This window comes from Malaclemys terrapin, chromosome 1 (genome assembly GCF_027887155.1).
Source record: "Malaclemys terrapin pileata isolate rMalTer1 chromosome 1, rMalTer1.hap1, whole genome shotgun sequence".
Classification (NCBI taxonomy): Eukaryota; Metazoa; Chordata; order Testudines; family Emydidae; genus Malaclemys; species Malaclemys terrapin.
Window position 1 is genome coordinate 29818230 of NC_071505.1, and position 24466 is coordinate 29842695.

The 24466-nt window shown below is 40.2% G+C and overlaps 1 protein-coding gene across 1 annotated transcript in view; it reads left to right on the plus strand.

Moving 5' to 3' along the window:
* The window catches only part of LOC128830386 (sucrase-isomaltase, intestinal-like), a 61471-nt gene that overhangs the window by 10899 nt on the left and 26106 nt on the right, over nt 1–24466 (plus strand). The window contains exons 4-5 of the mRNA XM_054016203.1: nt 11914–12039; nt 12506–12637. Coding sequence (XP_053872178.1) covers nt 11914–12039; nt 12506–12637 — 258 coding nt within the window. The remainder of the gene's footprint in view (nt 1–11913; nt 12040–12505; nt 12638–24466) is intronic.

Consider the following 24466-nt stretch of genomic DNA (forward strand, 5'->3'; position numbering starts at 1 on the left):
GTGTACTACCAAATAGATCAAAGACTGTGTGAAGAGCTTCATCTGTGACAGATGTGAAGTTTATGTAGTAACCATTCAGCTAATGCCATTGAATAGTGTTTTCCAAGAGAGACTAAGCTGATGCAACACCCACATTTCATCAGGAGAGGAATCACCTGGTAATTATTGTTCAAGTTGCTGACTATCCATTTGAGAAGGGGAATCTCATTCCTCCTCTTCTTCATAAAGAGTATTTTTGGATCTTCAGGTTTAGGCTCTGAACATCCCAGCTCCACAGGAGTAGTTCTGTCTCAGCATGGATCCAAAGACTTAAATATGAAGGGAGGTTGATAGAGCCATGATATTCAAGGTGGCATATGCCAATCCTGCCAACTCTTCAATTCTAGCATGGTGTCCTAGTATTGAGGATAGGGGACCTACTGATAATCCAGATGAGAAATGCAGTTTTTGGACAATGTAGGAAAGGGTTGTGGATCCACAAATACCACCAGATCCAGATCTTCCTCTGAATGGTGTTCTGATCCTGGATCTAACAAAGAGCTGATAGAAGAAACAACTGAAGTTGGGAGTTGCAGTAGATATATGGGAGATATTGTCTACCTCTGCAACCCAATAAGAATATTTTCTGAAAGAGTTAGTATTTCTGCAGGTTCATTCACTACAGTGCCTCTTCATGCACTCTGCCTCTTGTCTGGAGGAAAGGAGTGCATGATCTAAGCGTGGAACTGGAAAAATCCATGGGCCCATGCAGATCAGAGTGTACCTGTGCTGTAATGACTATACATGGAACTGAGAAAGATGAGGTATTTGGATCTGATGGTTTTCTCAGAACCATAATGTTGGAACAATCTGATGATACAGAGAGGCCTTAAGGTACAGATCTCTGGAAAATTTCAGATCCATAAATTCCCAATCTGAAGATGAATCTATTGACTGAGGAGTTTTCTCCTGTAGTGAAAGATGCTTTGTCTTGGCCTTCTTTTTCCTCTGAACCGAGGGTCCCGGATCCACAGAGGCCCCAGTCACAGATTACCCATTGCCCATAACTCTTTTGGTGAAGGGCTGACCTCTTCTCAGTACGGGGTCCAGAAGTTTAGCTACTGATCACTCAGTCATCTTGGAACTGGAGCTTGGTGGAGAGTCTGACTTAAGTCAATAACAATGCCTTCTGGAACTAGAAGCACCTGGTGCCAATTCAGGACCCTTGATCGTTTTGTCAGAGACATTGGAAACCTGCAATCCAGGAGAGTTAGCCATTAAAACTTCTTGAAGTAAAAGGGCTTGAAGCCTATTTTGTCTGTCTTTCCCTGCATGTGGAGAACAAGTGTCACAGATGGTACAGCATGAGGGAGAATGGCCTTTGTCTAAATATTTCAAGCACAGGGTGTGAGTGTCAGATGCAGGACATGACATGCACCTCTTGAATCCGTGCTGCTTGTTCTTCAGATCAGCTATTATTTCTGGCACTGATACTAACAATAACAGTAAAACTAACTGTTAGACTAATACAATCGCTAACTACTAAGCACAACAAGGCACTTATCTAAAATGCTTTGGATCCACGGAATCCAGAGAAGTTCTCATAGATTCATAGATTCTAGGACTGGAAGGGATCTCGAGAGGTCATCGAGTCTAGTCCCCCGCCCGCATGGCAGGACCAAATACTGTCTAGACCATCCCTGATAGACATTTATCTAACCTACTCTTAAATATCCCCAGAGATGGAGATTCCACAACCTCCCTAGGCAATTTATTCCAGTGTTTAACCACCCTGACAGTTAGGAACTTTTTGCTAATGTCCAACCTAGACCTCCCTTGCTGCAGTTTAAACCCATTGTTTCTTGTTCTATCCTTAGAGGCTAAGGTGAACAAGTTTCCTCCCTCTTCCTTATGACGCCCTTTTAAATACCTGAAAACTGCTATCATGTCCCCTCTGTCTTCTCTTTTCCAAACTAAACAAACCCAATTCTTTCAGCCTTCTTTCATAGGTCATGTTCTCAAGACCTTTAATCATTTTTGTTGCTCTTCTCTGGACCCTTTCCAATTTCTCCACATCTTTTTTAAAATGCGGTGCCCAGAACTGGACACAATACTTCAGCTGAGGCCTAACCAGAGCAGAGTAGAGTGGAAGAATGACTTTTCGTGTCTTGCTCACAACACACCTGTTAATACATCCCAGAATCATGTTTGCTTTTTTTGCAACAGCATTACACTGTTGACTCCTATTTAGCTTGTGGTCCACTATAACCCCTAGATCCCTTTCTGCTGTACTCCTTCCTAGACAGTCTCTTCCCATTCTGTATGTGTGAAACTGATTTTTTCTTCCTAAGTGGAGCACTTTGCATTTGTCTTTGTTAAACTTCATCCTGTTTACCTCAGCCCATTTCTCCAATTTGTCCAGATCATTTTGAATTATGACCCTGTCCTCCAAAGCAGTTGCAATCCCTCCCAGTTTGGTATCATCCGCAAACTTAATAAGCGTACTTTCTATGCCAATATCTAAGTTGTTGATGAAGATATTGAACAGAGCCGGTCCCAAAACAGACCCCTGCAGTACCCCACTCGTTATGCCTTTCCAGCAGGATCGGGAACCATTAATAACAACTCTCTGAGTACGGTTATCCAGCCAGTTATGCACACACCTTATAGTAGCCCCATCTAAATTGTATTTGCCTAGTTTATCGATAAGAATATCATGCGAGATCGTATCAAATGCCTTACTAAAGTCTAGGTATACCACATCCACAGCTTCACCCTTATCCACAAGGCTCGTTATCCTATCAAAGAAAGCTATCAGATTGGTTTGATATGATTTGTTCTTCACAAATCCATGCTGGCTGTTCCCTATCACCTTACCACCTTCCAAGTGTTTGCAGATGATTTCCTTAATTAGTTGCTCCATTATCTTCCCTGGCACAGAAGTTAAACTAACTGGTCTGTAGTTTCCTGGGTTGTTTTTATTTCCCTTTTTATAGATGGGCACTATATTTGCCCTTTTCCAGTCTTCTGGAATCTCTCCCGTCTCCCATGATTTTCCAAAGATAATAGCTAGAGGCTCAGATACCTCCTCTATTAGCTCCTTGAGTATGCTAGGATGCATTTCATCAGGCCCTGGTGACTTGCAGGCATCTAACTTTTCTAAGTGATTTTTAACTTGTTCTTTTTTTATTTTATCTGCTAAACCTACCCCCTTCCCATTAGCATTCACTATGTTAGGCATTCCTTCAGACTTCTCGGTGAAGACCAAAACAAAGAAGTCATTAAGCATCTCTGCCATTTCCAAGTTTCCTGTTACTGTTTCTCCCTCTTCACTAAGCAGTGGGCCTACATCTGTCAGATCAGCAGTTGGAAGGACTGAGGGTGCAATGGCTGCACCCCCTTTTATGGCCACACCCTCAGAATGTGCTGGAATGCTGAGGGGAGGACGAGGCAGGGGCATGCGAGTGCTAACGCTCTAACAGGTGCTGCTTACAGGAGGCTCCACCATTCAACTGCACTATTCAGTCATATCCCAAGAGGTGGAATATGCAGAGGACACTCAAAGAAGAATTTCCTACTAATGCACTTCCACTAGTGCTAGCAATGCTGGAGGTGAGAGTAGGCTGGCTGGAAATGTTTTATCATCCTAACCCATCTCAGAACAGGAGGCACATTGAGGGTCGTGCAAAAGGCAGGAGATGGGCATATTTGTGATCTCCTATTGATATCATTGGAGTGCCTCCACATTTACACCCTATGACTGAGATCAGAATGAGCCCCAGATCTTTTAAAAGTCTTTTGCTGGTGTTTGAAACCAGTACTTTCACAGCTCAGCAGGTGGCCAGCAGCTGAAAATAATAAGAGAGAGAATTCTTGCTCTCAGCTAATGACTTCTGGCAGCTTAAATTCCAGCCCTATTTCTGTGGAAATTGAGGTTGGCTCTGAGAAAGCAAGGTAAGGGATAGCCAGTATTTCCTTAATAGATATGTCAGAGGCCAGAAAAAATCCATGCTGTTCTGTATTCTTTGACTTTGTGTTAGGCTCTGCGAGGAATCTTAAAGAATGCACAGAGGTAATTTCATAGTGAAACTAACTTTTTAAACAAACATTGTGAAATTCCTTGATATCTAATGCTACTGTTACCATGTTATTAGTCTCTAGGATACTGATTTAGCTTTTATAGTCAAGAAATGTGGGGAGAGGGCACAGGACGGAGAAAATCTATTTCCTCTCCGTCCTGTGCCCTCTCCCTTGGGCTTGTTTTGGCTTTTGTTTCATATTAGAGGTATTCTCTCTTGTGGTCACGCCCTCTTTCCAGGGAAGAAGAGGGAGTAGAATAAAATGGACAAGAAGAGATGTAATGTCCATAAAGTCCATAAAGGAGTGTACTAAAATTTGTCTTCTTCGCCTTGTGGTGCAGTTCTTATAACCACAGGCTTTAGTAACCAGGACAACAGTCTTGTAGACACTTTATTATGCTTTTGGGGCCAAATCATGTCCTCTGATATGCTGGTGCCCAAGCAGGGAAGGGAAGACAGGTGCAGGAGCCTCCTCCTATGCACAAGCAGTGAGGCAAAATGACTTGGTGGTGCACAAGATGGCACTAGGAGATACCAGTCACATGCCTGATGAGCATACAAGAAAGGTGGTATGTCCAGTCCCCCCGCTGGCTAGTGTGCGTGCTGCCCTCAGGAGCAAATACTAGCTGGGAGCAGTTAATGAGAACACGCTGAGAGCAGATGTAACATGCTCCTGTCTGAGTGTTGTGCTGGCTCACTGTTCCAATGCATTTCCTCCAATGGCAGCTTCAGATCTGCCTTCCCATCACCAACCTTCCCACCAGGATTCTTTATTCTATCAAGTCAGGACTCACTGTGAGATTTTCAAAGGCACAAAGGGCAGCGAGATGCTGGTTTCCCATCTTCCCCTTAAGCTAAATAGGCTTTGTAATGGAGTTCTTTGGGGACAAGCTTCTCCCCCATCTGCCTATCTCTGTGGTTCCAATCACCTTGGTGTGTAAGCACTGTAAGATCACAAGGCACCGGCAGAGACACTCCATGGCTGCAACTGGAACACTGAGACTACAGTGCAACGTATAGCCCCTCTGCTTCACCTTCATGACTATTAGCCACACACACTGTGTCTCCTGCACCTCATCCCCAAATCGCCTGAATGGGGGCACGGAGAGTGCTCCTATGGAACATGGTCCCCAATGTGCCAGAGGTACTGAATCCCCTTGTGCAGCCATTATGGATGGAACCTCTGTGCAGCCAAGCCAAGCCACAGCTGTTCCACTGTCTTTGAGGCCGTCCATGACCTTGCCACTGGATTAGGCCATTGAAAGGTTATTTAATGCATAGTTATGCTGGCCTATAAGAAAGGGGATTTGTCTCAGTGGATTGTTTGCTTTGCCTTTCTTTTTGCCTAGACTAGAATTAAATATTAATTTTGCTTTTTGGCTGTAACTTGTTTTTATCTCTTATTCACAAAATATTTATAATCAGCAGCACTGATGAGGAAGATGCAGCCAAGTGGTGGAGCTTTGGTAAGGACAGGGCCCCTAATGAAAGCAGTGAGCCACTTGGAGTTTGATCATAATGTGTGTAGGTAGAGGGTTAAAATGGTGCAGTTCCAAAATGTCAATTGTATCTGAATCTAATCCATTTTACATGGACTTTGAGGGCAGTGAAGAGAATGGAAAGGGAGTGCCTGATTGAAAAGCAAATCCTTCTCCCATCCCTAATGAGCTGTTTCTTTTCCTGCACACTATTTTGCAAGGAATTTAGTTAGTTAGTCGGTTTACAGGAAATAGCATGCCCTGGCACAATAACAGCTGAGTTACAGTAATTACTGAAGGTATGACACACATGTGGCACAGCTTGTATAACAATAAAAATTCTCCACTCTATTACTTCCTCTTCCGTCTCATTCTTAAATTCGACTGAGAGAACTGGTGTTTAAGGTAAGTCATAGGATGGTTCCATCATGGTTACATATGCTTTAAAATAACCACTCTGTACTTCTCTGCAAAATCCCACTATAGAATAGGTTCAGCTCTTAGTTCACTGAACAGTTATATAACGCACATCATTCCTATCAGGACAAACAGCTAATTTTCAACCAGACTATATAGCAAAAGAAAGCAATAAACTAAAGTGCTCAAACTGATCAGATGAACCAATTAGTGATTATACAACCAGACACAATATTCATGTTATTACTGCCTGATACTTTTAGCCTAATTAGTTGTAAATTTATGTTGCATAACAACATAACATGAACCCCATAGCAAAACATAGAAGAAAATTATTATTTAGCAAATGAAACACAATATCGAAATCAAACAGCCATCAGGTGAGTGAGGACCTCACATTTGTTGTAATTATCTGAGGTCTAGCAACCAGTGGCTAGATGACAAGTGTTAGAAGAGCACATTTAGATAGCTCCCACTTTTGCTTCAGCAGAATAAATTGCTGGTCAATATCTCAGTTTAAGTCGACAGCTAATGTATGTGAAACTTGATTATACATATTACTTGTCACAGATGTATCATTGATGGTGCCCTCAGTTGAACTTACAGGTCCTTCAGCAAGGAGATGGCTGCTGAAAAGTATTCAGGTGATAAGCGTTCTTTGTTCTGTAGTGGATGATTTTCTGGTTTTATCACGTGACATTTTTGAAGTCCATGATGTCTAAGGCCATTAGGGTCTTTAGAGTCTTCTGGGTACTTGGAATCTGCTTTAGTCCCTCGGATATGCAGCATATCTTGTCTTTTTATAAGTCAGCTCTGGTACTCTTTAAATTCACTGCATGGACTTTGAACTCAGTGTTCTCAACTGACTAGCTCAGAGTGTGCAGCATTCACTTCGTCACCTTGCCCAAAGAGGGGGTGTCTGATGAGCTGGATTCAGTTTTTGACAGATTTGTGGACTGTGGAAGCTGGTGAAACTTCCATGTAATTTAGCCGCTCTGTGACTAACCAAGGCCATTAACTGCTGTTTCTAAATCAAGAACATTTATCCCACTCAGATTTTTATAGTTACCTCCTACAGATCTTTACTAAAAAAGAAATTCAGGCAAATATCAGGTATCAAGAGTAATTTTATATGACTAATTAGAGTTTGAGAGTTCCAGAGCAATCTTCTGTGGTACATCCATGTAATTACAACAGTGCAACAGCCCTTTAGGGGGTAGCCCTCTGAGGATGCTAAAAATGAGAGAAGTTAGAGGATGAGCTCAGAAAACAACACTAAACTCTACAATTTAAAAGAACTGCACAAGGCCTGAGCCACACAACTGCCACTAAAATTGAAGGGAGTTACCCAACTAACATTCATTCTCAGGGAGGAGACTGTTGTTTTCCTTAAAAGTGTAGCAGTGAGAAACCAAATGAGAGACAGTGAGCACCACAGAAAACTGTTGGGGTGGGGAGTGATTATTAGACAGAAAGCACGCAGAGAATTCAATGCCTGATTTGTGCATGTGCATCTGGCAGGGCACCCAGTAACTCCCATTATGATCCTTATGTAACAGCATGCTTAGCTCTTTTGAGTTCATCCATTTTCTCTCTCTGCATCAGTTTCCTGAGTTGTAAAAGGGGACACTGTTTGTTTATAAATGTTTATAAAGTAATTTGATTCTCATGTTGAGGTGCTATGTGTAAAATATTTGCTCAGGGACATAGAATGAGTCAGTGGTGTAAACAGGAATGGAACCCAGGAGTCCTGATTTCAGGCCACAAGTCCTAACCAGTAGACATACATACTCCCAAGGAACCTCTTTGTTTCAACAGAGGCTATTTTCTGTATTCACCCAAATCTGAGATACATCTAGCAGTAGTGAAATCGCTACATTACGCCAGTTTTTGTCAAACTTGGAAAACTCACAGTGATATTACTGTAACATCCCTAGGGATCATTGTTCCTACCTGCTCTTAACTATTATGGACTGTGTTTCAGAGGAACTGTAATAGGGACAATGAGAACTCACTTTTCCACTTTCCCAGTCTTGGCAGCCTTCCATTCCATTTCCCCTCTAACTACCCTGTCTCTTTACAGCTTCTAAATTTCTGATATTTTCTTTCCTTTATTTCCCTCCTCATGCATCATTTCCCCTTTCTGTTTCTAGGACAGTCACTGTATGCAGTTTTCTAAAATGTTTCGTTTTTATGTAAAGCAATTTATGATCCTCTGAATGCAAGATACAGTTTAATCAAGTATAGTGTATCCTACATATATCTCAAAACTATCACAAAATCCAGGGCTGCAAAATTACATCTCTGCTTCTGCTCCATCTGTACTAGATGTCATATGTCAGTTGCTTTATCAGGGAGATCCATTAGAGAGAGAGTCCACAACATAATTAGAAGAAATTTGTTTTTCTAGTTGCCCTATTTTTATCCCTCCTTTTAGAATGTTCTGTTAATTTGAATTAAGCTCACCTCATGTTCCAGCCTGGTCAACCTGGAGAACTAATTGTTTTAAAAGTGAATCTTGCTTGCAAGGTGGGTTTTTTTCAAAATCACTCAGCTCTAATCCCAAATTCCCCAAGGGATGCTGTGGAAACATACAGCCTTGTCTTAGAATAAACCAGACGTTTACAGGCTAAAGAGAATAGTTACCTAACTGAGAACAGCTGAAACTAAACAAATAAGCAAGGGCAGGTAGGAGTCACACAGCCTAGCAAGGGCTGGGGCCAAAGAGACCGTGCAATTTGCTTTGGGCCAGAATCTGGCCATTCTGAAATGAGTGCCCAAGGGAAGAAGGAGTGTAAGGAATTGTCCCTCCCACCTTGCATGCCTGTTCAGTGGGTAGTCAGAATCCTGATTCTCAGTGCTAGAGGTGGCCCTTTTGCCTGGCTGGCCACATGCTGCACAATTAAAAGCCATAGCAGTTACCTGTCCTCTGTGTGCTCCCCCAGTGAGCTCACAGGCATTCTGTCAGCCTTGGTTTCTGCAGGAAGAGAGTACCTCAGGAACTGTCCATATAAAACAACCCCTCTATTCAGCTGTGGCTTATACATACTGCTTCATTCTGGCTCTTTGTATTTAATTGACTCACTAGACTATGGTATCTATATTAGGGCAACTTCAGTTTCAAACATCGCTTTCTCGTGTCATTCTCCCCGTTGAGAAGATCACTTATGAAGAAATGTTTAATCTTTATGCAATCTTTATAGCAAAGATGAGATAACATATTAACAGTGGTGAGGTTCCACTACATAAGGAATATATGCAGTCTCTCAATGTATTCCATGTTGGTATTTTCTGTCACCAATGCTCAAGTGTTGTTCCTTCTCACTTCTCCTGTTGTGCATAATTAGAGAACCATGAAGATCTGAGGGGCACTGGCTACATCAATACTAGAGTATCAAAGGCTTGGTTAACTGATAGTCATAAGGACTCAGTACATTTTCTATTTTCGTAGAGCAAAATTACCTTTCCAGCAAGGATGGTTTGGAATTTGACTGGGATAGCGAAAGTGTATGGAGGTTAATCTCATGGAGCCAAATCCTGTAAAAGTGGAGTAAAGATTTTAGGATTTGGCCTGCAGAAAAGAACAGTGTGCATGCCCCAAACTTTTGGCTTCTTTTTGGAACCCAAACACCATCATTGCTATGCATTAGTTTTAAAAAGCAAGAGCAACCTATATACAGACACAGAAATTGACACTTCATCCCATGTTGCTTGAGAATTTTTGTATCCAATTTCCTCATCATTTTTTAAACTGGATTATAATTTATTCTATTATATGGGGTGGGAAATCAAATAACTGAAAAGTCATTCTTAATTTGTTACCTTTTGTTTCAAGTGATGATTTTTAGGAACTGAATGATAACTGATCTTTGAGATTTGCAGATGCCTGGCAATTCAACATTGTGACTCAACCCTGTAAATAGTCAATTGTCGGTAACTGAATTTCAAAGGAGAGTCTGACCCAGGTGGCGTGTACAAATGATTGAAATTTCAGAGAGCTCAGAATAAATGCCAACCTTTTGATGAGCTAGTTTAGCAGGATGTGGTAGGAGAAACAATCTAATTCTGGTTCGCATGGTCATATTGCTATAGTAATTAAAAATTCGCCTTTTACTCAGCAACAGGTTTGATAATTGGCAATGAATGTGCAAAACCCAGGGATTGTATTGAACCACTATGTAATAGTACATGTAGGGCTTTTCTACACTACTGCTTAAATCGAGGTAACTTACGTCACTCAGGGGTGTGAAAAAGCCATTCCGTAACGTAAGTTAGATCAACGTAAGTTAGAATGACGTAAGTTAGATCAACTTAAAGCAATGTCCACATCGCACTATGTCGGCAGGAGTCACTCTCCTGCTGACGTAGCTTCCACCTCTTGCTGAGGAGGAGTAATTATGCTGGTGGGCGAGCGCTGTCCTGTCGGCATCTTCGCCAGACACACTACATCGGCACAGCTGCACCGATGTAACATGGTAATGAAGACAAGTCATTAAGCTATTAGTCTTCTAATTATTCTCTCTCAAAGGTCCCATTCAGGACGGGGGTTCATTATGCTAGGTGACGTTCAAACATATAGGTAAAGACAGTCCCTGATAAGAAGAGCTTTCAGTGTAACTTAAAACAAGGAACAATGTGTGCAACGTACTTTAGAAGGGAAACATTAGTGGTAATGAGAACATTCCTTTACATAGGCTGACTTTGTGTATGACTTCATTTAAATTTAAAAATAAATAAATAAATAAATATTAAAATGTCAGCTGTGGAGGTGTCTTCAGCCTACATCCCCGAACTCTGCCCACAGTACTGGAGTAGCTAGATGTTTCTGCCAAAATGCTTGGTAGTGACATTGTTTTCATTATTCTGCAAACTTAAGCTTATCTTCAAATGAGACCAAATGCTGATTTCCCCCCTCCACCCCCACCACTGAAAAAAGCCTAAGTAAATGGGCTATGTGAAGAGAACATTACGGGCTGTGACACCGCCACTCATGCACGTCTTGGAGCAGAACAGCCGCATATCCACTCCGCTGCAAACACTAGAGCTTGAAGGCCTTTAGTGGCAGCTGGGAGAGATTAGATTTGTGTGTCCATGTGGTAGCTGCTCTCTGGACACTTTTCCCTGGCTCTGCTCCTCTACACTGGACCTGCCATACCACGACATTCCTCCTTGCAGAGATCCTCTGTGCTACCTGCTCCCCTAGCTCCCTGTCATGGTTGTAGAACAGTAGTTCTGTGGTGTTTAGAGCTTTGTGTTTCTGTGTGGGGAGGTCAGCAGGGGTCTACAGGAGAGCTGCTTGAAAAAAGGTAAGTATATATATTTTAAAAGTAGAAAGAAACTAACTGTTTTTTTGGTTTGTTCCTATTGTTCTGTGAAATTGTTTTTTTTTTTTATATGAAAAAAATTAGTTTCAGTGACATCCCCCCATTTTCTCATCTATTTCCAGTGAAAAAAGTAATAAATAGGTGAGTGATTTTATTTCCCATTGAAACAGAACATTCTCCACCACCACCCCCATTGAAATGTTTATTGTATAATGAAAAATTATGATCAAAACAATTTCACAGGGAGAGGGGGGCATTTTTGTTGAGGTTGAAAACAGTTTGGATGGACCCCCTCTAGTCTCCAGTGAGTAAGGGGCTCTACAGGGGCTCAAATAGGATTGGAAGATTAGTGAGTACCATCCCCCATACAAAAATGCCCTTATGCACCAGTGGAGCAGGTGTATATAATCTCCCCCAATATTTGTTGCTATATCATTCTTGGAAAAATGAAGGGAAATAAATAAATTGCAGAATTTTACAGCATGTGTTTTCTTTGCTAGGTGAGTAAAATAGCACAACAAAGATTGTAAGCCATTCATTTTCCATGTTTTTAATGAGCATATGCTGATAAACATGCATTCTTCTTATTCCAGAGTTTTCTGTTTGTCTCTTAGAATGTATTAATTCCTGTTTTAGGCCATTGGGCGCCCACATTTTCCTTCCTATTGGTCGCTGGGATTTCAGCTGTCCCGTTATGGGTATGTCAGCCTCGATGTGGTAAAGAAAACAGTTGATCGCATGCGGCAGTATGGTATTCCATATGTAAGTATGACTTTTGCAAAGTGCATTTTAATTATTTAATTACCTTCTCAAAATGAAATGAGTAAAATAATAATAGAAGAGAACAATTACCCTGTGAATTGTACAGTACGAGAGTATTCATAATTCTGTGTCATGATTTTGCAAATAGTATCCCTGGAGTTCACAATTTTAAATGATGTTTTTAAAGCCTCTAAACCAATTCTGCTCTCAGTTACATAGCGGTCAATCTGGAGTATCTGTGATGAACTCAGTGGAGCTATACATTGGATTTACTGCGGAAAATGTTAGAGCAGCATTTAGCCTTCTGATTCTTAAAGTTAATCAGAAATCTTCTTTTGCTATATCCAATATTTTAAATTACATTTGATGGCAGATTAATTACTTTTTGAGGATTCTTAAATAAAGTTGCATAAATTCTGATTTAGCTAACAACATACTAAAATAATTTCATGTTCAAAACTGTCAGGATGTCCAGTATGGTGATATCGACTACATGGAGCGTAATTTGGACTTCACCTATGATAAAGAAAATTATGCAGGTCTGCCAGAGTACATTCAACAGCTGAAAAAAGATGGAATGCACTATGTCATTATTCTGGTAAAATTAACAACCTCACTAATTTTCTCTCAATGTATGCTACCTATTTACGTAGTACCAGTCACTGAAATATTTAGGCACCAAAGTATCTATGCTATTGAAATGGGTTCTCCATCTTCTCCTCTTGTAATATCATTCATCTGTCTAGTAAATCAAAAGAAATTCTTTACACACTTCTCATTATAATGCTGTATTGCTTTTATCAGGTACTTCTGTACCAATACTCTTTGTATGCCACAACACTTATTTTTCTCTCACACATTCCCAAGAAGTTTCTATGAAAATTATGGACTTGAATTGAGAGGGAACTGGTGTAAGGCATTTCCCTTTATGAAAATAAACTACTTTTCTTAATGTGCGCAAAACTATTCACAAACTTTTCGGGAAACTAGAAACCATACTTCATTTTCCCATGTAGTAGCTTTTCGTTAATATTCATATAAGAAACTTTGTATGAAAATTTGTGGAAAACCAATTTTGAGCCTGTAGCCAAAAAGTATGTAATAATGACCAAATTGAATTCAATTTGTGCAGAAGTGGAAACAGTAGGTTTGTCAATTTTTCTAACAAAGACTGTTTATTTGCAGTAGATTGGCATACACTCACTTGTAGTAAAATTACTAACTTTTTGTGACAATAATTATAGTGAATGTGGCGATAGGTGATAGAAATTGGAGGCCAGTAAACTATTTTTTTTAGAAGTCCTTGATAGATATCTGAGAAATTACTCTACAGATCTTAACAGTCATGCAGCACTACACTGATGGTGTTTCCCCAAGCTATAATCCTGCCACTGATGCTGACCTCAAGTTTTTCAATTAGAGCCAGCCAAAATCCCTGACTAGCGCTCTGCCAAACTGCTATATAAGCCAGACAAGAATCTGGCCACCCACTTTGTGACTGGGACTACGCACGCATGCCATACACAATACCATTGTGTGAACTAGATAAAAATTCATTTTAAATGTTATCCTCGTCTACAACTCTTACAATAACATTATTTTTTCCAGCATTGATGTTTTGGGCAAATTCTGACTCCCGTGCCATGGAAAGGAAATGTTTTGAAATGTTTCTTCTTAATCCTATTGGCCTTCCTCTTCAAAACCTCCACAAACTGCTCCCACCAATTTATACATTCACACATTCTACACATTCTAAGGGCAGAAGGGACCATTGGGATCACGTAGTCTGACTTTCTGTATAATACAGACTATGGAACTTCCTCCAAATAATTGCTAGAGCATATCTTTTGGAAAAATATCCAGTTTGGATTTTAAAAAAATGTTGTTAATGGAGACTATACCACGACATTTGGCAAATTATTCCAAAGGTCAATCACTCTCACCATTAAAAATTTACACCTTATTTTCAGTCTGAAATTGTCTAGCTTTAACTTCAAGCCTGGATCATGTGACACCTTTTTCTGCTAGAGCCCATTATTGAATATTTGTTCCCCAGGTAGATACTTGTAAACTGTAATCAAGTCACTCCTTAACCTTCTGTTTGTTAAGCTAAATAGATTTAACTCCTTGAATCTGCCACTACAAGACAGGTTTTTTAATCCTTTAATCATTCTCGTGGCTCTTCTCTGAACCCTCTCCAATTTATCCTCCTCCTTGAATTGCGGACACCAGAACTGGACACAATATTCCAGCAGCTGTCATACCAGTGCCAAATACAGAGGTAAAGTAACCTCTACTCCTATTTGAGATTCTCCTGTTTATGCATCTCAGGATCACATTAAATCTATTGGCCCATAGCTTCACACTGGGAGCTGATATTCAGCTGATTATCCACCATGACCCCCAAATCTTTTTCAGAGCCATTGCTTCCCAGGATAGAGTCCCCCATCGTGTAAGAATGGCTTACATCTTTGTTCCCAAATATGTACATTTACATTTGGCTGTATTAAAACATGTATTATTCGCTTGACCCCAGTTTACCAAGCAATCTAGATCACTCTGAATCAGTGACCTGTCCTCTTCATATTTACCACTCTCCCAATTTTTGTGTGCAGACTTTATCAGGGATGAATTTATTTTCTATTAGGTCATTGATAAAAATGTTAAATAACATAGGGCCAAGAACTGATCCGAACGGGACCTCCCTGGAAATAGAGTTGCTCAATGACAATTCCCCATTTACAGTTACATTTTGAGATCTTTCAGTTAGCCACTTTTAAATCCATTTAATGTGAGCCATGTTACTTTTATATCATTCTAGTTTTTTTTAATCAAAATGTCGTGCAGTACCAAATCTATGCCTTATAGAAGTCCAAGTCTGTAGCATCATCACTATTACCTTTATCAACCAAACTTGTAATCTCATCAAAAAAGATAAAGTTAGTTTGACAGGCTCTATTTTCCATAAACCTATTTTGATTTGCATTAAGTTCCCTTCTTTTAGTTCTTTGTTAATTGAGTCCCATATCAGTCACCCCATTATCTTCCTAGCAATGATGTCAGGCTGACAGGCCTATAATTACCCAGGTCATCCTGTTTACCCTTTTTAAAAATTGCCACATTAGCTTTATTCCAGTCTTCTGGAATTTCCCCAGTGCTCCAAGACTTATTGAAAAATCAATCTTAATGGTCCAGTGAGCTCCTCTAGCCAGTTTTTTTAAGACTCTTGGGTGCACGTTATCAGACCTGCTAATTTAAAAATGTCTAATTTTAGTAGCTTCTGTTTTACATCTTCCAGAAATATTCATGAGACTGAGACTGCATCATCTGTTTTTTTCCCCTCAAATACAGATTAGAAATATTTATTGAACAATTCTGCTTTTTCTGCATTATTATTGGAAAATTCTACCACTTCCATTTAGTAATGGACCAATACCACTGTCAGGATTCTTTTTGTTCCTAATATATATTTTAAAACTCTGCTGGACACAGATTTTTCCTTGTGTCCCTTGGCTTCCCTTATCAATTTTGTACAATTCATAACTTCTTTGATTTATATTTATTACTATCAACTTATCCTTTCTTCCATTTGTTATATACTATTTTTATAGGCGCTTTCACTTCCCCAGGTTGTATTTTTAACCAACACAGTCTTCTTCCTCATTTGTGGGATTGTGGCTTTTTGGGCATCTAGTAAGGTGTTCTTAAGTGATTCCGAATTCAATAAAATTTTTCTGATTAAATTCTTCCTCCCAGCTGATTTGGCTCATAATTGTTTTCATCTTTGTGAGATTGGCCCTATTAAAGCACCAAGTATCTGTGTGTGTATATGTTACTGGTCTGGACTTTATTCTGCTTTCACATTATTAACATGATCAAGTCATGATTACTTGTACCTAAACTACCATTAACTTTTAGTTCTGTGATCAGTTCCTTTATCTGTTAGGACAAGGTCCAATATAGAATTTCCCCAGTATTGGCTGCAACAGTTTGAGTTAAGAAATGGTCATCTAATGTTTAGAAGTTACAAGAATGTGTTAGTACTGGCATCATGTTCCCTCTATCATATGTCACTCTAAGTGAAGTCTCCCATGAGCACACAGGTTTTTTTCCTCTACACATTACAGATAGGTGCGTAAGTAGGTTCATCCTTTTCCCTAGTGTGATTTGGTGGTCTGTAGCCGACACCAATTAGTACCCCACCTTGTGCTTTGTCTGTTAGGATACTGATGCATAAGCATTCAAGATCATTTTCTTCTGAGTTATCATTGACTCAGAAACTGGTAATGCCATTTTTGATGTAGAGTGCCACTCCCCCTCTCCTTTTCCCCCAATTGATCCTTCCTAAATAGATTATAACCATTGCTTTTAACATTCCAGTAGTGCGAATCATCCTACCAGGTTTCAGTAATACCAACTAGATCAAATTAATGCTCATAAATGAGCAAACCCAATTCTTCTTGTTTGTTACCCAGGCTCCTAGCATTGGTGTATAGATAATTAAATTTTTTTTTCTCTTCATGCCCTTTGATTCCTTGATCAATTTTGTTCTCAGCTTCTCAATTGTGTTCTGAGTGCTCCTATCTTCTCTTTTTACCCTGCCTTTTGCTATTATTTTAACTGCCTCCAGCCTGTCCCCAAAGATACTGATTCTCCTTCTACTGAGGTGGAGGCCTCCTCTCCCCACAGAACGTGGACCAATGTTCCACAAAACCAAAACCCTCCATCATACACCACTTACCTAGCTAGTGAGTCACTTACAGAATCTTCTGCTTTCTGTTTCCCTTTGCTCATGGGACAGGAAGGATCTCAGAGAAGATTGCTGGGATATTCTTCTTCTTCAGCACACTTCCAAGTTCCCTGAAGTCAGCTATTATCTGCGAGATATCCCCTGACAGTGTCGTTAGTGCTGATATGAACCATCACCAATGAATCCTTACATGTAGACTCCAGAAGCCTAGCCAATCTCAGAGTGACTTGTGTCATGGCTCCGAGAATGCAGCACACTGTCCTGTTGTCTGTCTGTCCCTTGAAGAATGTTCTTTCAATTCTTCTGAGTATTGAATCTCCAACGAGGATCTGTCTGTCTTCCTTGGCCAGTTGGAGAACTCTTTGTGGATAAGCTTGATTTTCCTCACAGGTTGGGCCAAGCTGCCATCCACACATCTCATACATCTCTCCATTCCCTCGGACCTGCTGGATCTTCCATAGTTTCCATACTGAAGACCTGGTATTGATTTTAAACTTCTAGCTATATAGAATTCCTCCTGCTTCTCTTCTCTCTGGTGGCCACAGTCTGTCTAGCCTCATCTGTCTCCAACCATGATCTCTTGCCTTTGGTGGTTATGAAATGCCAGTCCTCTCTGACTTCTTCTCTCACTGATTCCAGGCTCCATTCTTCCTTGAATCTGCAGTATGGGTGTTTCCCAAATCTGGTTGTCTAGGAAGTCCCCAGTTTCTCTGATTCTTAGTAGCATGTCATATAAGAACATAAGAACGGCCGTACCGGGTCAGACCAAAGGTCCATCTAGCCCAGTATCCAGTGTCCATCTAGCACAGTGGCCAATGCCAGGTGCCCCAGAGGGAGTGAACCTAACAGGCAATGATCAAGTGATCTTTCTCCTGCCATCCATCTCCACCCTCTGACAGACAGAGGCTAGACATTCCTTACCCGTCCTGGCTAATAGCCATTAATGGACTTAACCACCATGAATTTATCCAGTTCTCTTTTAAACTCTGTTATAGTCCTAGCCTTCACAACCTCCTCAGGTAAGGAGTTCCACAAGTTGACTGTGCGCTGCGTGAAGAACTTCCTTTTATTTGTTTTAAACCTGCTGCCTATTAATTTCATTTGATGACCCCTAGTTCTTGTATTATGGGAATAAGTAAATAACTTTTCCTTATCCACTTTCTCCACATCACTCATGATTTTATATACCTCTATCATATCCCCCCTTAGTCTCCTCTTTTCCAAGCTGAAGAGTCCTAGCCTCTTTAATCTCTCCTCATATGAGACCTGTTCCAAACCCTTAATCATTTTAGTTGCCCTTTTCTGAACCTTTTCTAGTGCCAGTATATCTTTTTTGAGATGAGGAGACCACATCTGTACGCAGTATTCGAGATGAGGGCATACCATCGATTTATATAAGGGCAATAATGTATTCTCAGTTTTATTCTCTATCCCCTTTTTAATGATTCCTAACATCCTGTTTGCTTTTTTGACTGCCTCTGCACACTGCGTGAACATTTTCAGAGAACTATCCACGATGACTCCAAGATCTTTTTCCTGACTTGTTGTAGCTAAATTAGCCCCCATCATGTTGTATGTATAATTGGGGTTATTTTTTCCAATGTGCATTACTTTACATTTATCCACATTAAATTTCATTTGCCATTTTGTTGCCCAATTACTTAGATTGTGAAGAACTTCAAAAAGATCTCACAAGTCTGCTTTGGTCTTAACTATCTTGAGCAGTTTAATATCATCTGCAAACTTTGCCACCTCACTTTTTACCCCTTTCTCCAGATCATTTATGAATAAGTTGAATAGGATCGGTCCGAGGACTGACCCTTGGGGAACACCACTAGTTACCCCTCTCCATTCTGAGAATTTACCATTAATTCCTACCCTTTGTTACCTGTCTTTCAACCAGTTCTCAATCCATGAAAGGACCTTCCCTTTTATCCCATGGCAGCTTAATTTACATAAGAGCCTTTGGTTGAGGGACCTTGTCAAAGGCTTTCTGGAAATCTAAGTACACTATGTCAACTGGATCCCCCTTGTCCACATGTTTGTTGACCCCTTCAAAGAATTCTAATAGATTAGTAAGACACGATTTCCCTTTACAGAAACCATGTTGATTATTGCTCAACAGTTTGTTTTTCTGTGTGTCAGACAATTTTATTCTTAACTATTGTTTCGACTAATTTGCCTGGTACATGTCAACTTGTCCCTCCAATCGAAGAATCTTTTCCTCCAGCACAGCTACCAACTTGCACTTCATGTACAGGAAATCCCTTTGGTCCTCAGGCAGGAAAGAATAGGGCACATCTGTTGCCGGTCACCACCACTGCTTCATTGCTGTCCATCTTGATATCACACATAGTGCTGAACCTGGAAGGAAAGCTTCTCACATTCCCCTGTTAGCTGCCTCTGTTACCAGCTCCTGGAGAGCCTCAAAGGCTCAGTGGCTTGGTCATACCTACCCCCTCTTTATTATACAGTAGAACTTCAACGTTATGAACACATCGTGAATGGAAGTTGTTTGTAACTCTGAACAAAATGTTATGTTTGTTCTTTCAAAAGTTTACAACTCAGCAGTGACTTAATACAGCTCTGAAACTACTATGCAGAAGAAAAATGCTGCTTTCCCTTAATTTTTTTTAGTAGTTTATATTTAACACAGTACTGTACTGTATTTGTTTTTTTTTTTATTTTTATTTTTTTCCTGTCTCTGCTGCTGCCTGATTGCATACTTCTGGTTCCAAATGAGCTGTGTGGTTGACTAGTCAGCTTGTAACTCTGGTGTTAGTTACCCTGAGGTTCTACTGTAGTAAAATTCACTCAGCTGGGAAACAAATGATGTCATGTGACCAAAGTGATCAGTCATCAATGATGACAACAAATAGTGATACATGTGGTGAATACAGCTGGCAAAACTCACAATTTCTGGTTCGTCAAAAAATTCACCAGTTTGCAATTTCCTGTGAACTGGAGATTCCAAGATCTTTTCTGAAACATGTTGTTTCCAAATGGAAAAAAGCAACTCTTCAGACCCGGCAGCTGCTGAGCAAAATTAACATGATTATTATTTGCTTCACTTCTGCCCACCACTGATGCTATTTAGTGGTAGGCCACCATGAGACTGACAAGGATCATGTCAATTTTACTAAACAGCTGCCAGGGCTTTCAGGATGTGGAGTTCCAGGGTAGTCCCACTACATTGACTGCTGTGCGCCAGGTATCCCAGGGCTTCCAGACTCCCAGGCCAGCTAGCCTACCAAGCTGCAGGAGTTGGGCAGCTCAGGGAACCAGCTGGCCTGGGAGTCTGAAAGCCCTGGGGTCCACAGCTCAGGGCGGTCCCAGGATTTCCAGGCTCCTGGCTTCATGGCAGAACTTTGGGACTGTGCCTTTAAGGGCTGAGCATCCCAAACAGAGTCTGGGTAGGGCACTGTGATGCTCTTGCTATTGTTATGCACAGGCAGTTGGAATTGGACACAGGATAAAGTAGGTATCTTGAAAGTGCCTTAAGCATTCAGTAATCATTGAATACCCCACTGGGAACCTGGAAACCCTAAGAACCTCCAAGGTTTCCAGCCTCCTGATTCTGCAACAGGGAGCTTGGAAGCTTGGGGTCCATGGCCTCAGAGCTCTCCACATAGCAAGATTGCCCTGGAGCCACAAACCCTGGAAGCCTGTGGTCTCCACGCCTGAGGTATCCATCCCATGGATCCTGGAAGCCTGGGATGGCGTGGCTCTGCAGCAGCCATGGGAACCTTACCTGCAGTTCAACCAAAATTAATTGAACCCCAGATGTTTCTGCAAAATTTCCAGCTAGCTCTAGTGTTGAGCACAGTTTGCCAGCAATTCACAGCCTAAAATATATTCACAGAAAGGGCCAGCAGTTGTAAGTCAGCATAGCTCCACTGGAGTTAATGGAGTTACACCAGTTTACAGCAACTGAGGACCTGGCCCACTGTGTTTAAATAATTTTGAGTAATGAACAAATGAATGTAAAAACCTAGTCTGTTAATGAACCATTTGCAACTAGAAAATAGGGGAAAGGGCCTAAATGCAAAGGCCAATAGAAGTGCAAAGAATTATTGCTATATAAATCATTTAGATCACGAAATTAATATAACATATAAAATGAATTCTTAATACATGCTATTAATTAATAGAAACCAGGTAATATAATTGAAAGAAACTAACCTGCAGCTAGGAAACATTTTTTACACATCCCAAGAACTGTGTTGTCTGCTGATAAAAACATGACAAAGACTGGTCTAGTTTTTCCTGCCCTACAGTGTGTCACTGACAGCCATGGATGAATGTAAATATATTCAATCATCTTTGAAATGCTAATGGAGAGTATAGGTTGCATTGGCAATGAAGATTTTCATCTTCACTTTAGTGCAGTTACTAGAATTTCTATCATCCTTTTATTGTGATCATTCTTTAGTGATGTAAATCACTCCCATAAATTGAGTCAGGAGCTGGAACATTATTAAGAGTTTCATTCCAAGGTGAGAGCAAAGCTATCCTAACTAAAGTCAAGGCAATTGTAATCCAGTTTTCTTGATCTTGAAAAATAATTTTCCACTTACACTTCCCTTTGGGGATCAGTTGTACACAGAGAGAGTTCTTCTGCATCAAAATTTAGAATCTCTGATTATGATTTCAGGAGTGGTGATTAAATATATATTACACCTTGACCTCATAAAGCCCAAGTAAACAGTTTTGTGAGGATGTGGTAAGTGGAGAGGGCGAAATCTAACTTGAACTCGTGGGCAGAGTGGCAGAGGGTGTAGCAGTCATTTAGCCCTCTAAACACCATTCCTTACCCATCCTGGCCAATAGCCATTAATGGACTTAACCTCCATGAATTTATCCAGTTCTTTTTTAAATGCTGTTATAGTCTTCACTATATAGTCCTAGCCTTCACAACCTCCTCAGGTAAGGAGTTCCACAAGTTAACTGTGCGCTGTGTGAAGAAGAACTTCCTTTTATATGTTTTAAACCTGCTGCCTATTAATTTCATTTGGTGACCCCTAGTTCTTGTATTATGGGAATAAGTAAATAACTTTTCCTTATCTACTTTCTCCACATCACTCATGATTTTATATACCTCTATCATATCCCCCCTTAGTCTCCTCTTTTCCAAGCTGAAAAGTCCTAGCCTCTTTAATCTCTCCTCATATGGGACCCGTTCCAAACCCCTAATCATTTTAGTTGTCCTTCTCTGAATCTTTTCTAGTGCCAGTGTATCTTTTTTGAGATGAGGAGACCACATCTGTATGCAGTATTCAAGATGTGGGCGTACCATCGATTTATATAAGGGCAATAATATATTCTCCATCTTATTCTCTATCCCCTTTTTAATGATTCCTAACATCTTGTTTGCTTTTTTGACCGCCTGTGCACACTGCGTGGACATCTTCAGAGAACTATCCACGATGACTCCAAGATCTTTTTCCTGATTTGTTGTAGCTAAATTAGCCCCCATCATATTGTATGTATAGTTGGGGTTATTTTTCCTGATGTGCATTACTTTACATTTATCCACATTAAATTTCATTTGCCATTTTGTTGCCCAATCACTTAGTTTTGTGAGATCTTTTTGAAGTTCTTCACAATCTGCTTTGGTCTTAACTTTCTTGAGTAATTTAGTAGCATCCTTTGTTTCCTATCTTTTAACCAGTTACCAATCCATGAGAGAACCTTCCCTTTTATCCCATGACAGCTTACTTTGCTTAAGAACCTTAGGTGAGGGACCTTGTCAAAAGCTTTCTGAAAATCTAAATACACTATATCCACTGGAACCCCCTTGTCCACATCTTGTTGACCCCCTCAAAGAATTCAAGTAAATTGGTGAGGCATGATTGCCCTTTACAAAAACCATGTTGGCTCTTCCCCAACAAATTATGTTCATCTATTTGTCTGATAATTTTGTTCTTTACTATAGTTTCAACCAGTTTGCCTGGTACTGAAGTCAGGCTTACCGGCCTATAATTGCCAGGGTCACCTCTGGAACCCTTTTAAAAAAATGGCATCACATTAGCTATCGTCCAGTCATTTGGTACAGAAGCTGATTTAAATGATAGGTTACAAACTACAGATAGTAGTCCTGAAATTTCACATTTGAGTTCCCTCAGAACTCTTGGGTGAATACCATCTGGTCCTGGTGACTTATTACAGTTTAGTTTATCAGTTTGTTCCAAAACCTCCTCTAATGACACCTCAATATGGGACAGTTCCTCAGATTTATCACCTAAAAAGAATGGCTCAGGTTTGGGAATCTCCCTCACATCCTCAACCGTGAAGACTGATGCAAAGAATTCATTTAGTTTCTCTGCAATGACCATATCATCCTTGAGTGCTCCGTTAGCATCTTGATTGTCCAGTGGCCCCACTGGTTGTTTAACAGGCTTCCTGCTTCTGATGTACTTAAAAAAATGTTTGCTATTACTTTTTGAGTCTTTGGCTAGCTGTACTTCAATTTTTTTTGGCCTTCCTAATTATATTTTTACACTTCATGTGTCAGAGTTTATGCTCCTTTCTATTTTCCTCACTAGGATTTAACTTTCACTTTTTAAAGAATGCCCTTTTGCCTCTCACTGCTTCTTTAACTTTGTTGTTTAGCCACAGTGGCTCTTTTTTGGTTCTCTTACTATGTTTTTTAATTTGGGGTATACATTTAAGTTGAACCTCTATTATGGTGTCTTTAACAAGTTTCCATGCAGCTTGCAAGGATTTCACTTTTGGCGCTGTACCTTTTAATTTCTGTTTAACTAGCTTCCTTCTTTTTGTGTAGTTCCCCTTTCTGAAATTAAATGCTACAGTGTTGGGCCACTATGGTGTTTTCCCCGCCACAAGGATGTTAAATTTAATTATATTATGGTCACTATTACCAAGCGGTCCAGCTATATGCTATATGAAGACCTCTTGGTCTTGATCCTGTGCTCTACTTAGGACTAAATCAAGAATTGCCTCTCCTTTTGTGGGTTCCAGGACTGGCTGCTCCAAGAAGTCATTTAAGTCATTTAAAATTTGTGATTAGCTAGAGTTTGGGGTTAAAAATAATATTCAATGATTTTAGCAGCTAAGGGTCCAGTTTTGTGAGGTGCTAAGGCTTAACTTTTCAAATGTGGGTGCATACAGTTGGGCCCCAAATCCATTTTTGGGCACATAGATAAATGTGGCCTGATTTTTGAGAGGTGCTGATTACTGACAACTCTCACTTAAGCCAATGGGATTTGACAGTGCATATCACCTCCCAGAATCAGTCCCTAAATGAACAACTAAGAGTTATAGTGTTGGAAGAGTTAACAGGCTCTAAAAAAAAACCCTTTTCTTGAATGCAGAATCAAGGCATGGCAGTTTTTGTTTTCCTTAAGATGATGCTAAAGCTGCATTATATATTAGATTTATGCACTGGAATAACTTTTCAGCTAAAAGAAATCAGAGATTTTGATTAGGAATAGCTAATTAAGCCAGCTTGTTAGAACTTTGGTATCTCTTGGGAACCACCTTTTCCAGGATTAAAAAATAATTACTGCAGATGGACAGTTCTCTTTTTCAAAGCTAAACTACTTAAGTAGGTGAAAATTCTAATGAACACTTACATTACTTAATTATTAAGGCACCAGTTGCAGCTCCGTGGTAAAGGTTGAATTGAGTTTTGCACTTAAAATAGGGATTCAACCA